Source organism: Lagopus leucura, unplaced genomic scaffold (genome assembly GCF_019238085.1).
Source record: "Lagopus leucura isolate 7727_CA_CO unplaced genomic scaffold, USGS_WTPT01 Super-Scaffold_100019, whole genome shotgun sequence".
NCBI lineage: Eukaryota > Metazoa > Chordata > Aves > Galliformes > Phasianidae > Lagopus > Lagopus leucura.
The window spans coordinates 1,380,544-1,391,542 of NW_024962273.1; the positions used below are offsets into that span (position 1 = coordinate 1,380,544).

At 44.3% G+C, this 10,999-nt stretch overlaps 1 protein-coding gene across 5 annotated transcripts in view; it reads left to right on the plus strand.

Annotated features, from left to right (window-relative positions):
• Nucleotides 1-1,821, plus strand: part of CACNB4 (calcium voltage-gated channel auxiliary subunit beta 4) — a 44,511-nt gene extending 42,690 nt beyond the window's left edge. For 2 of the 5 annotated variants that reach the window (XR_006180291.1, XR_006180292.1), the window contains one exon: nucleotides 600-686. Coding sequence is in view for 2 of the 5 variants with exons in the window: in XM_042877678.1 (XP_042733612.1) it covers nucleotides 600-860 (261 nt within the window). In the remaining 3 variants the exon portion in view is untranslated. Of the gene's footprint in view, nucleotides 1-599 lie in introns of all 5 variants that reach the window. The other 3 variants (XM_042877678.1, XM_042877679.1, XR_006180293.1) reach the window with 2 other exon arrangements.
• Nucleotides 1,822-10,999: the final 9,178 nt, after the last annotated feature.

Here is a 10,999-nt window from a genome sequence, read left to right on the forward strand (position 1 = left end):
TTTATGTCATAAACGTAATACGTCATTTTGGGAATGTGAGGATAGAAGAAGCTCATTATCTTACTTAAAATACTGCATTTTAGCTGGAAGAATTTGTTAACGTTTTAACTATCGCTTTGCTGCCCAGTTAGCTGCTGTCACTTGTTGGGTCGTGTGAAGTTTTTCACAGAGAGCTCAGGGAGCCGAACCTTTAAAAACAAGAGGGGAAAAAACCACCTTCAGCTGTTTTGTGAAGATCCGTAAACCTGTGGCAAACTGTTTCTAAGCAGAATAGAGGCATGAATGAGACTATGTTCATGATCAGAGAAAGGTGATAAATGCTGAATACATCAGCTCACTTTTCATGCTAAGCGACCTGTAGTGTTTAAGGTGGTGAATGCCGTAAGAGACACGTTGTAATACCGTGTTTGGTCTGCTTGCAGCTCTAGGAACCAAACTATTCTTGTAACCCATCCTGTAAGCATACAGGTTTTAATATAAAACGAATTTCACAAAAGTGGATGGATGTTGAAAGACCTCAGAATAAAGTTTCAAAACTAGCTTAAAAGTACCCAATTCTCTTTATTTGTGCTAACGCTTGGATTCTTTGATACTCGTAGAGCCAGCGTGTGAGGCACAGCAGCCATTCAGCAGAGAACTCTCCAATTGAGCGACGAAGTCTCATGACCTCAGATGAAAATTATCACAACGAAAGGGCTCGGAAGAGCAGGAACCGCTTGTCTTCCAGTTCCCAACACAGCCGAGATCACTACCCTCTAGTGGAAGAAGAGTACTCTGACTCATACCAGGACACTTACAAACCCCATAGGAACCGAGGATCCCCTGGAGGATATAGCCATGATTCACGACACAGGCTTTGAGTTCAAGAACCTGGGGAAAAATAGTATTCATCAGTTGATAACTTGCCATAACGTAGCTAGGAAAAGCAATTCACCTTAATTTGGCAGATGTAATGCGGTTATACTGAGGTTACACTCTGCTGTCATTTGATGTTCAGTAGGGGACAAAAGAGTTATCATGCCCTTACGTTTATGCCCTGTCATGTAGATTGCATTTTGTTGTTGTTGGTTTTTTTTTAGTACAGCTTTTACATTGATAGCCATACCTTTTCTCATCGTTAGGTATTAGGCACATCAGTTTGTAACTTAGGGTTATTATCGAGGCACTTATAAAGTAATTTCCTGTGCTGGAAATTCCAAATGACCAGTTCCAGTTGGAACCAATTTATAAACCAATTCCTGTTGGAATTTGGGTGAATTGACTGGAAAGTCAACCTGAGCATGTTGCAATCAAGTGAAAAAGATAAAAATGAAGAATCTGAAAATTAGAAACCAGTAGAAGCTGGAAAATCAGCTACAGTATTTGTTTGCCGGAAGCTCAGTTTACATTTACAGTTAGAATAAAAACATTTTATCCTAACTGCTTCCTTCCAGAATGGCTTTTTCAGACAAACCAAATGTAAACTGTTGAGAGTGCCAAAATCACAAATTATTGCAGCAGTCACAAAATACTTTCCAGTTTGAAATTATTTTTAGAGCTGGCGTAAGTGTTGCAGCAAAATGATTTCTTTAGTTTAGCCAGTACTGACTTTTGTGTTGGGGTCAGCAGTGATGAGCTATGACACGACAAGGGGAAACAGGAACAGGAAAATGAACAAACTTCAGGACAGTTTGTGTGGTCAGAGGTTGAGAATAGTCTTTTTTTTTTCCCTCTCTCTCTTGTTTACCTGAATACAGCTAGTAGTCCCAAAATCATAGAATCACAGAATGGCCTGGGTTGCAAAGGCCCACAGTGCTCATCCAGTTCCAACCCCCTGCTGTGTGCAGGTCACCAACCAGCAGCCCAGGCTGCCCAGAGCCACATCCAGCCTGGCCTTGAATGCCTGCAGGGATGGGGCAAATGGAGGAGGAGGAAGGAGGAGTACCAAAACTGGTACCGAGACACATAGTATTTTTTCTCCCATTTTGAGTATCCTGCCTTTTTAAATGGAAAATGCTACTTTTGCAACCCAGTGTGTAGAGTACCTCCACTCCAGTCCATCTGAGTAGCTGCGTGTTGCAACCTTCAAAATCTGTCTCTGAATGTCTGAAAATTCCAGCGTCGCACAAGAACTCTCCAGAAGAACATCAGTTCAATCCCAGTAGTGAAATCTGAGGAAAGGGGGGAGGTTAAGGGTCCCTAAATGATAAAAGTGGGAATAATCCGCTCATCAGAATTAGCATGCAGTAAAAATGGAGAATCAGAAAATAATCGCTCACGTGTAGAGCTGACATTTTAAATTCAAAGAACTGCGGTAAATCCTTGGAGATATCGCTGCCTTATTTCCTGTTGATCACTTACTTCACCTATTGAGTCTTCAGGTTTTTTTTAAATAGGTCAGTGTCTGTGAGCAGACCTCACGTCTTACATCATCAGTGAAGCCTTAGATCCAATACGATTGAAACAGTGAGCAGAACTGGCAGTTTTGTACAACACAGCAAGGTCTGTAAGCAGAGACTCCTGAAGTTCCACGCTGCTTGTTTTCTTAAATTGACAGAACTGTGCTGAACGTGCGTTTCTGTATGCAGGTTCATGTCAAAAGTTTTTACAAAGATGAGGGTCATTGACTTTTGTGTCTGAGTATCTTCCCCAGGGTGGGCTTTAAGAGCACCTAGCACGAATTTCAGGGGGGAAATCCTAATTATTATGGTTTCTTCCACTTTCTGGACCAGTTAACAAAGATCACTGATATTTTCCACCACCACTGAGCCTGGTTATCTTCTTGATGTTAAAAACGAGAAAAGTCATTCATCTCCTGTCTGGTACAGCCAAAAATGACGTACATCTCTAGCAGCATTAGAAGATCATGGATGCATGACTGATTTGTTAAACAGTTCTACTGCCTCAGAGGCAAACCTTAAACATTACTGGATGATTCAAGTGGGCCATTGCCAAGAAAAAAAACTATTAAATACCTGCATCCATTAGAGAAACAAGTGTTAAGAACGGGTATGACAGACCTGATCCTGTTGGATTTTCTTCAGCTGAATGCTCACAGATTGCAAAAGTGCATTTAGGCTGAGAAAGCACAGCAAGATGTGGTCTGGGAATGGTAGCTACAGCTGCCTTCTCTAATATTTTCTGCTATAGCACAGTGGAGCATTCTCCAGTAATTTTTACAAATCTTTGTTACATGTACAGCACACATACCTGCATGAGAAAGAAGGCATTAGGCAAAACATATTTTCTATAAGCTTTAATAAGTTTCTTGTTTGTGTGCATTAAAGTATTAATTGCAAAGGATGCACTGAGATGTATAAAGCTAGATTAGACAGCTGTTTATCTTTATTCTGTAGTAGCATTAGGGATCCGATCATTTAACTGCTTGAAGATATTTGCATTTTAATGGCAGGTAGCTGTGAAGCACCTGCATATATTTTCTAGTAAACAAGGTTACTGCTTTATCATTTCCTAGGCAAAAATGGCATTTATTTCTAGAGCCTTTTGGAGCCTTGTTTTTAAGTCTTCCATGTCATGCTAGTAAAGGGAAAGATCGACACAACACATGGACATAAATTCCATCACCTGCAGCATCTGAAGTGCCAAAACAACTTTGTTCTAATGGAAACAAGCTTGCGAGGGATGTTATGTATTGTCTTGGAAGAACCCATGGAGATCCTTCATTAGATGGGTTTAAGGTTACTGTTGTATGTAATTAATTTACCCTCTTCGCTCCCATTGCCCACTGCATTTTAAATATAAGAAATCAGTTACAAAAGGTCCAGCAGATCTCATTGCTTGGTGTTTTTTCTTTTCTTCTTTGAGGACAGGTATATCTTTAAGCACAAATATACTGGACATGCCAATAGATGGTTAATTTATTCTAGATACGAGCTACTGGAACTCTTTCATTTTACACAGTAAATTATTTTTAGGAAACACGATAACCAGTAAAAGCTGCAATGTTGATCAGGACGTGTTAACTCATAGTGTTTGTATTAGAAGTGCAGCAGTGCTAGGCAGCTGTATTGTGATTTATTATGCAATGCTGCTATATACAGCTGTGAAGTTCTGTATTCCTCAGTGAGTACGAGTAATTTTCCCATCCTCATACCATTTCTTCTTATTATTAAAATATTATTAAGCAAAGGTCGGGGTTCTGTTCCTAAGCTCTAGCTTACACAGAGAATTTTAGCTGGCTTTTTTGTTACCTGATGTTTTTTTCATTAGGAGACTTGGGCTAACAATAGCTCAGCCAACGAAAGCGATACGACAGTCTTCACATCTAAAGACAGTATAAGGCGGTGCATTCGTATGTTTTGGATGAATTAAAGTGTTTTCAAACTCTTGAAGGCACTTTAAAGACAATTCATTGTTAAATTCCTAATTTCAAATATTTCCTTTTTGGCAGGTTGCATTTAGCAGATGTACGGGTTCATTTAGTGGCCACGTAGACGAACATTTATCCCATGGGGTGTGCAACTCACAACTGGCTGTATTTCTGCAGTGAGTAAATTATGAAATTGCTGTTCAAAGGAACACCATGGAAGCTATTCTGTATAAAATTATAGTTTTATAAACAGAGGGCCAGGTTCTATGGTTGCTTTCTAAACATTCGACCTGGTAAAAATCAGTTCCTCTGCTTGAGAACTGCTAGTTCAGCGTGGCCCTACACCTAGATTGTACCTCGAGAAATCCTCTTAGCCCCAGGCTGTGTTCATGATGAGCACAGCAGATCCTGGAGCACGCCCTGGCTTAGATCTGATGTTTCTGGCTTGCTGTGCTGGACGCAGGTGCACTGGGTATGGTGGGCTGGGAGATGCTCTGAGCTCCAGCAGGCGGTTGCTGGTGGCCGTACGCAGAGTGGTGGTGCTGGCTTTCTGCAAGGAAAGGCAGTGCCACTGGTTTTTCTCTAGGTTTGCAAGCTTTTTCTCAACTTGATGACTGGGGTGGTAACCTTTTGCACCCCTTTTAAAAGAACGTTTACACATAACTTGTGAGAATGAAAATTGCAAGCGGGGAGTGGTGGCTGTAGGAGTAAGGAGACAGCAACAGTTGATTGAGATGTGCACAGGCCCTCAGCTTACAGTTCAGTCTGACTGCAGGTCTTCTGAATCCCATTTGGTCTCAGTACTATGGAGTCCTCTGAAACCTCTCCAAATCACTTCACTGGCCCTAACGTTCTCAAAATAGTATTGATAATTTAAGTAAATGAGGGCTTTTGTTGGTAGTTTGGCTTTGAGAATATCTTAAACGTCACTCTGATAGATTTTGTTGTCCAAGTTGAGTACTTGTGAAGCCTGGCCTTGACTCCATGGTCTTCATTTTTTTAAAGCAAAAGTAAACACTGTGAAGAAGAAGAAAATCAGATGCACGTTGGGTAGAATATCAGTAATACAGATCTGTATTCACTCCTGAAAGTCATTCCTATAAAATTGAGTTACATTCCCCAGTTGGCTTTTTAACACCACATTTGAGTTAGTTTTCTTCCTGGATGAATGTTTTAATGTCAGTTTAGATTCACGAGGTGAATCTTTTGCTGCAGTTGCCTCTCATTCCTTCAAACCTGACTTCTCCAAAGGGTAAGGAACTGTAAGGCAATGTAGGGTAGCCAGCTTTAACTTTGGGGGAAAAAATGAAGCCAAAAGTACTTTCCTTCACCAGCAGTCATCTGAATGGTGATTGTTGGGTTGCTATTCAAATCCAGTTTATTTTACATAGAAAAATAAAGGTACACATGTCTTTAAAAGTACAGGGATATTTTAATAATGCTGTAAAGTACTTGCTTAAAAAAGAGCTGAAGACTCTGCTGTGTATCAAAACCTTTGTTAAGCTGGAGACAGAGATGTTTTTCCTGATGCACAATTCATATAAAAAGTCCAGAGAGACATTCCAAGTGGATCCACGCAGAGGTCTGGGAGGAGGTGGGAATTATTGGAGACAGTAATGAGTGTGTCACTCATTTCATGATTCATAGCTAATTCCTTTGAGAATGGTGAAGCTAGAAGCAGCACAGCCTTGGTCTCAGTGACGCTTCTGGCTTGCATTCGACCCCCAGGTTTCTTGGCAGTGAGTTACTGTGTGGCCTGGGCCCTACAAACACCTGCTGCTGGGCACAGTGGGTATTGCTGCCTTGTCTGAGAGTCAGTGCTTGCAGGGTCTAGCCATAACTGTCACGTACCACTTATCACACGCCTTACAAATGGTTCCTGAAATACAAAGTAAAATCAACTGAATGCCAGAGCCCCCTTTTTCTTGCTTCCACTCTGTATAAGCAGTAGAAAATCAATATAGTGAGGAAGTAATATTGTACAGTACAGAATCGTGTGTTTTGCCAATCATGTAAAAACGGAGCAAGGGAAAAGAAGCACATTTGTAATAGCACAAATTTTCAGTAATTCCACTATTGCATTTGGCATTGTGTTTTTGAAAAAAAAAAAAATAGGTATTTTGATCCAGCATTAATGTATTTATTGCATTTTCAATCCGTTTAACTTGTTGCCTGATACTTAAGCATTTTATTTCTAAGGCCTTGCATTTTGCATATGACTTGATTTTTCAATGACTTCATATTAACCAATGAAGAAAGAACCTTTTAAAATTACAAAATCTTGTATTCGTTTCTGCTGATTTCCTCCTCAGAACTGAAGTTCCATAAACAGAAGCAAACTTCCAATTCAGTGTATAGATTTTGGCATCTGACTGATGAATATAGCACTCCTGTCCGAGCAGCCCAAGGTCTGGAATGAAATTCCCTGTGAGCTCTTGGGGCCGTAGTGCTGCATGCTGTCGTGTGCCAGGTGAGGGTTTGGGGGAGAGAACATTGCACCTGAGCTGCTTCGGGAGGGTCGGCCCTACACTGATAGTGCTGTGCGTTCAGAACTGAAAGGACAGCAACTGTTCAGGCCCAAGTTGGGCTGCCGTTTGAACAGCCCGGTCCTCCTCTTGTGCACACAAAGTGAAATTGCACGAGAACAGCACAGGAAGAAGACCAGGCAAAGTGCAGTTTTATGTACGCGTGAGAAGCAGAGGGGTAATGGAAAGGTGAATACTGCTCAAGCTGCAAACCACGGACCTTGGGCTTCTCAGTTCCCAGAAGATCTGTTCCTCACCCGAACTAGTTCCCAGTGCCAGCTTGGCAGTGCCCAGCCCCACCAGGAGTCAGTTTGGGGGCACTTTGGTAAAGACATGGCTGCCTTTACTCAAAAATGAGAGCCACAAATTCATGATTTCTGTTCTGCTGATTTGCCCCTTTCGGTTTTTACTTCTAGATGCTGTATGTGTAGCATTCTACAAGGCATGCTAGGTAAAATATACTATGCAAATGTGTACAGTGTTGCATGGTTTGCTCTCCCTCTGCATTTAGTGGCTTTCAAAGAAAAAAGAAAGTGTTGTTATTTTTGTGATCAGAATCATTTAAAAAAGAAAATGCAGACTGCATGCTGTTAGTATCCTCATTTCTATGGATTTGTTTTATGGGATTTAGATGTACAAAAATGAACTGCATTACAATAACTTTTCTACAATAAATCAAAAACTACAAACAGCACTCAGAAGCCTTGTAAGTCTCTGTGTTCAGCACTCAAGACTGGGAAAGTGCTCAGAAGAATCACTGATGGAAACAGTTCTGAATGTTGTGGCATTTTTGTTGTTTGATGGTAGGTTTTGGCAGTGGTTCCTCCTGTTAGCATTTTTAGTCAGTATCAGTGAGGCTCTGAAGAAAGACATGCATCTGGTCTGTGAAATGAGTGGTGTTTATTTTTAAATCTATCTGCTCTTAAATAATCACAGCTCAGAAGCACAGAAGTCTGCGTAACATCTCACTGCTCCATCAAGAAACAAAATCCTTCAGCCAAAGGCTGAAAGATTCTCATGACCATAATGGTCTTTGGAACCAATCCTCAGTATGACCTCATGTTAATTTAACACTTGTTCCTAGAAAGAAGCAACTATCAGAATATTGTGAGATATTAAGAAAGAAGCAAACCCAGGTTGTAATATCCTGAAAACAGGAAAGCACTGAAAGATGCTACCTTTAGCTAAACCTGAAAAGCAGTCGTGGGAGTGAAATTACAGGGTGAGCTCCATTTTGGAGTTGTTCCACGGGGAAGCAAACAGACTTATTTTCTTCAAAGTGCATAAGCAGCAACCCAACACAGTGGCCACGTAAGAGATCCGGGAGCACTGTGAGCCAGGGCCTGCACAGCCAGACAGACGGAGCAGCTCTGAGCCCAGCGGTTGTGCTGCTCGTCTGCCCTTTGTACCCACCTGCTGCTCCTTGCTGCTGCTGGAGTGCCACCAGGTGCTCCTCGTGCCTCCCCTGGCTGGCTGGCACCCACAGGAACCAGCTCTGCCTGCTTCACAGCCCTCCTGCCCTGGGCCTGCCTTCTGCGGGCAGAAATACGGGTATCAGGTAATCTGTGTGCTTGTGGTGGGAATCGCTTTAAGTATCTAATATAAATGCAGCATTTTAAACACAAACTGAGTAACTTTGACTGCTCAAAAGTAGATTCTAGCACGTGAGTTTCAATCAAAGCTGTTTAATAAAGAGTTTGTGGCCTTTTTGAATAAATAGGGCAAAAAATACATTCTTCTGTGTGGTTTAATCTATTCCTGGAAGTAAAAGGTTTGTGAGCCACATATCCTGCCCGTCTCTTCTACATGTTCAGCTTTGCTCTGCAGTTGCTAGGAGCAAACTGTGTGCTATTTGACAGAGGCTTTTTGAATTTCCACGAGTAATAATCATAATCACTACAAACTGTGCCAACTGCAGTGCTTCCCTAGAAAGCTCCCACCAGGAACAGCAGCCAGGTGGTAGCATTAGCATGTAAAAAAACACATGTTGAATCAGGCCACAGGCATGGTTTAAACTGTGACTGAACTACCAGAAGGAAGCAGGAGCTGAAATCTTAACATCTTCATGATCCTAAAATACACTGTATAATCCCTTATCTAGTCAAAATGCTGCTCCATTTGTGCAGCTGTTGGCTATAGAGAGGCTGCTGGCAGTTGGGTAGCATGGCAGGGTGCTGGCAGAACCAAATACTGTTCTGAAATGCTGCTTAAAAACATCAAACAAGAAAAATGCCTGGTGGGGGGGAGGAAGAGGAAGGAAAGGCGGAAGAGCTTTTCTATTTAAAGATTCAAAATAACTGAGTTTTGTTACCTTCTTCCATAGCTGTGTGAGTTCTGTCTCAACTAACCCTGGTGCCAGCCCATGCGTTTCGGGATCACCTGCTGCTCGCACCAGGACTGCAAACAAATCCACTGTGCACAACTGGAAGTCTCTGTAGAGGCACCGCAGAAGGGGTGGCTGCATGCGATTGCTGCTGGGACTGAACGCTGGTAAAAAGCACACAGGTGAACCCCAGGGACAATGGCACATTGTGTCTGCTTATTTTCAAGCTGGATGGCTACCAAAGTTACTGGCGCAGAGCATGGTTCATTTCACGCTATTAAAGGTGTAATGTGCCGGTTCATTACCAGGATGTTTATTTTCTTCAGCTCTTAAGGACTGAACATTCCAGCACAAAGCACGAGTGCCCGCAGATGCACACAAAAACTCGGAGACTTTGCTGGCCTTGCTGCAACTACAGTCAATATTGCAGCAGGGGAAATAAAAGCAAGGAGCCACTATCAAAATGAAAGTTCCCAGCACGGTTACATCTATTACTCAGATAACTGTAGGTGTGTTTTCTTCATTGGGCCCACCAGTGTTATTTAACACAGAGGCACCTGTGCCAGCTGTGGGCCCTGTCTGGAGCTCTGTGCTGTGGCAAAACCTCGTGCTGAAAATAAGCACTGCTTGTGTGTCTGACCTCAAGTCTTGTGGAAAGACAAAACGTAACTGGCTGAGGTAAAAGTAACCTTTCGTACAGGCCTTGAGGCTATAAGCCAGGCGGTGCTGAGCAGAAAGCAGTGTGGACAGAAAGCCTTCAGATGGAAGGAAAGCAGCACATCTGCCCATGCCTTTCAAAGTGCCTGTGTGAGAAACAGCAGCACGGCTGCCATGTTGCTTGGGGTCATCATCTATGTGTCCAGAGAGCTCAGTGCAATCTCAATGCTGAAGGAACACTTGCATGTTCCAGGCCCTTCAGCCTGCAGCACTGAAACTCTGCTCATAGCAACCAGCACCGCCCTGCGTGGGGTGGGACCTGAAGTGAGTGGGGCAGTGGGGGGTGCTGAGGGGTGCTGAGAGGTACTGAGGGGTGATGAGGGGTAGTGAGAAGCACTGAGGGGTGATGATGGGCACTGAGGGGCAATGAGAGGCACTGAGGAGACACTGAGGGTAGCTGAGGGAGCACTGAGAAGCACTGAGGGGTGCTGAGGGACAAGCAGGACAAGGGGAAATGCTTTGAAGTTGAGGGAGGGAAGATGTAGGCTGGCTGTCAGGGGGAAATTCTTTTCTATGAGAGTGGTGAGGTGCTGGAACAGCTGCCCAGAGAGGCTGTGATGCCCCGTCCATCCTTGCAGGTGTTCAAGGCCACGTTGGATGGGGCCCTGGGCAGCCTGGGCTGCTATGAAATGTGGAGGTTGGTGGCCCTGCTGTGGTGGGGGGTTGGAGCTTCATGATCCTTGAGGTCCCTTCCAACCCAACCATTCTGTGATTCTGTGGTTCTGAGGGAGCACTCAGGGCCACTGACGGGCATTAAGAGGCGCTGAGTGACAGCGAGCCTCAGCCTCGCGCCGGCCGCGCGGTGGGCGTGGTTTCCCAAGGCCGCCGGGAGGCGTGGCCTCCCTTCGCCGGCACGGCCGCACGTCCTCCCCGCCTCCGCGTGTCCTACGGTGGCCGTGAGGAGTGCGGTGTGGAGCGGAGCGGAGCGGAGCGGTGCCGGCCGGCGGCCTGCGGGGAGGCTGCTGAGCGGCGCGAGGAGCGGGGCGGAGCAGCGCGGGCGGCGGCGATGTCCGCGCGCGGGAGGCGCTCGGCCCGCAGTGCGCAGCGCGAGCAGGCTCGGCGCGGGGGGCTCCTCCCGCAGGCCGGGAGCCGGGCCGGGCCCTGAGGTGGCCGCGGCCTCGGGCA